General features: G+C 36.6%; 1 protein-coding gene across 1 annotated transcript; it reads right to left on the bottom strand.

Moving 5' to 3' along the window:
* Window positions 1–356: 356 nt before the first annotated feature.
* LOC133689320 (uncharacterized) lies at window positions 357–2,243 on the bottom strand. The gene is made up of 2 exons (XM_062109136.1): window positions 1,968–2,243; window positions 357–1,868 (listed from the first exon to the last, which is right to left on the bottom strand). Exon 2 carries the CDS (start codon window positions 1,771–1,773, stop codon window positions 412–414), a length of 1,362 nt encoding a protein of 453 aa, XP_061965120.1. The 5' UTR covers window positions 1,774–1,868; window positions 1,968–2,243; the 3' UTR covers window positions 357–411.
* Between the last annotated feature and the right edge of the window lie 912 nt (window positions 2,244–3,155).

The following is a 3,155-nucleotide window of genomic DNA, read 5'->3' as shown; positions in this document are numbered from 1 at the left end:
TACCTGGAGGATGGTTATTTTTTGGGACAGACTGTCGCCCCAATTTTGGAAGAATTTCTCTCTGTCAATATCTGGAGAGTGATTCTCAGCATATAGATTGCGCACCCCCTTGTCGATGGAACTACATATTCTATAGAATGACATGCATATGAAGTGCCGAATCTGTACATTCAGAAAGTACAATTTGGAGGCATATTCTGGCACAACCTCAAAATTAATTAAGGAATCCGATGAAATCTTTTGTTGTGAGTTGAAAGTGATTGAATTGCTAGAGATCTTTCTACTGCAGACATAAAAAGGGAGACCTATATATTACGCAAAGAATAAAAAAGGACAACGGCAATGGAACTCATCGCTAGATACCAAAGCATCTTGTTTTATTGATAATCAGATTTACACCTACAAATATTACTAGAATTGTAATTCAGGGTACCACTGATCAAGCAGGCCTGGCTCTCCACCTAAGCCCCCGTTGAAGTCCTGCTGTGATAGATCAAAATTCCAACCCAGGCCTATATCTGCCTCCTGAAAGTAACTCAAGCTCCCTGGTAGATTGGTTGATGGGGTCTGCAACTGGCAGGACAGTCCTGATGGCCTTCTACTCTGTAGGTGGCTTGCAGAACCAACCTTCGCGGGATCATAACCATAATCCCCCCCTCCTTTTAACACAGAATTGTCAGAAATATCTTGGATAAAAGGCTTGATATCAATTTCTTGATTGCATAAACCCGGGTTCATGTGATCATGCGTGGTCTCAAAGGGATTATAGTTGCTGAATTTCAAGCCTGAAAACTCTTCCCCTGCTGCTGCTTCCCTCATTAATGGCTTCTCAACATCATAGATAGGTTTATGACCAGTTCTCATATCATAGTCCGAATCTACGCACTCATTGAGTCTGTTGCTCATGCTAGATTCCACAACCTCATTCTTCAATTTCTTATGTTCTACATTTTCAGTCTCATTCTGCAAGAATCCATATCTGTTATTGATACCGTAACAGCCCCAAGATCTCAAAATTCCTCCATCTATTTCTTCCCTCAATACAGGTGCTTCAGCTTCAATATGATGAGACGATTTCCAATCATCTGTTAAATTCCATTCCACAGCTTTCAACTCCATTGCACTGCTCTCCGCCACCCTGAGTTTCTCAACTTCCTCTTCTGATTCGTCGACAGCACATATCCTAGAAAAGCCTGATTGGTTATTTCCTTCTCTAGACCCACAATGATTAATCTTTAATTTGTTAACCTTATTATCCTCGTAGCTATCCAATGCTGTCCTAGATTCAGTTGACGATGTCTCAGTTGCAGTAATCGAAGACGACATATTATCCAGGTGATTCCCAGATTCAACTGGGTAGTCAGGGAAATTGAGTATGGCATTAGGACCATACATAAGCTTTGCAGCATAATCATAAGCACAAGCAGCTTCAATAGCAGTAGAAAATGTACCAAGCCAGAGTCTACTTCCTTGTTTGTTCATTAAACTGCATTTCTTGACAGGTTCTCTGATTTCAGCAACCCACTTGCCCCAAGTTCTCTGTCTAACACCCCTGTATCTGCAGTTCATATTCTCCGGGCCACCTTTTCCTTTCATACAACCCTTCTTTGAACCCTTCCCTGGAACCTTGCTTACTTGAAGTTTGTTGTGTTTCTTCCACCTTGCAAGTGTATCTTCTATTGATTCACAACCATTCCGCCTTCTCTTCCTGTCCTTGCTGCTAAACCCTAGCAAAGAACTCTGTCTCAAAGAATCCTCCATGTCAATACTCATTAAAGATCTTCAAGCTTGTTCTAAGCCCATAAAGCGAAAAGGTTTACGAGAACAAATTCCAGTGTTGCTCGTAAAAGTCTCAAGAAAATCCAGTCCTTCAATTATTGAAATATGTAACGTGGTAAGAAAAAAAGTTAGTAACCCCTAAAAAAAAAGCCAAGGTGTCTGAAGATTAAAAGATAGCACCAACTCACTAAAAGTAACTTGTCCTTTTTGTGCAGTCGAAGTGCTTCCTTGTGTGCGCTTGATTGATATCTTCCTTTCTAATTCTTTTAACTCCTTCAAAGGTCTCTCTTCGTCTATTCTTTTTTCCTAGCTGGGGTTTATCTATGGTTTTAGGATTAGTCTGTGCTTGTTTTCTAGTGTGGGGCTTTGTTGCTCAATGTTTCTGGTGGTTTCTCTTCCAGCAACTTTCCTGGTTATTCACTGGACTTGCCTTGGATGCAAAGGAAGCGATAGCCTACGACTAATCAGATTTGCCAACTTTTCAGAAGAGACTGGATTTGCTTGCGATTCCGCTTTTATAGTCCCAAGATAAATGATGCTTTGTTGACGTGGTCGTGTCAGATCCGGTCGTGGCTAACTTGGGCGCCAATAAACGCGGCAACATCTTATTACACGAGACACGTCATTTTTAGGGACTTTAGCTTATTTGTTTTTGTGTTCAAAAATATTTTTAAATATTTTTAATATTTTTTTTATTTTAAATTAATATTTTTAATATTTTGAGATCGTTTTAATAGGTTGATATTAAAAATAATTTTTTAAAAATAAAAAAAATATTATTTTAATATATTTTTAAGTAAAAAACACTTTAAAAACCATCATTTCAAATACTTTTTCTTAACTTAGTTCAATAAAAAAAAAAATCAATTTTAGTAATAATTTATGAACGTGTTGAAACTTTTTTTTATTTAAATATTTTTTTTTAAATTATGTTTTTATATTTTTAATTTATTTTTTGTCAAAAATAATTTTTTAAAAATAAAAAAAATATTATTTTAATATATTTTTAAATAAAAAAATATTTTAAAAAATAACATTACAGTATTTTCTAACCTTCGTAATCGTACTGGTGCTATTTTCAGTATCAAAAAGAAAAAGAAAAAGAAAAGGTAAAAGTTTTCTACTTTCCTTGTCATGACTAATAAGGTTCTTGGAAAGTTCCTATGCCACATCAGTGTAATTTCTTCCTCTTTATTGGGGGCCGCTAAAGTACCTTCTCTACTACATTCGGACGGTGTCAGCTGCTGAGCAGCAATAATCACAATAAACAGAGATCAAAGCACCATATCCATTTGATTTCATTTCTTTTCTAAAAGAACAATCAAGTCCTCAGTTCTCTCCCAGTTCAATAAAATTCAAGCTGCTACAAAGCAAAT

This window comes from Populus nigra, chromosome 3 (genome assembly GCF_951802175.1).
Source record: "Populus nigra chromosome 3, ddPopNigr1.1, whole genome shotgun sequence".
NCBI classification, from domain to species: Eukaryota; Viridiplantae; Streptophyta; class Magnoliopsida; order Malpighiales; family Salicaceae; genus Populus; species Populus nigra.
Note: the sequence above shows the minus strand (reverse complement) of the source record. Positions and strands in the feature narration are given on the sequence as shown.

Coding starts and splice junctions, on each gene's coding strand:
- LOC133689320 (XM_062109136.1), bottom strand. CDS start 1,773: ATGAGTATTGACATGGAGGATTCTTTGAGACAGAGTTCTTTGCTAGGG.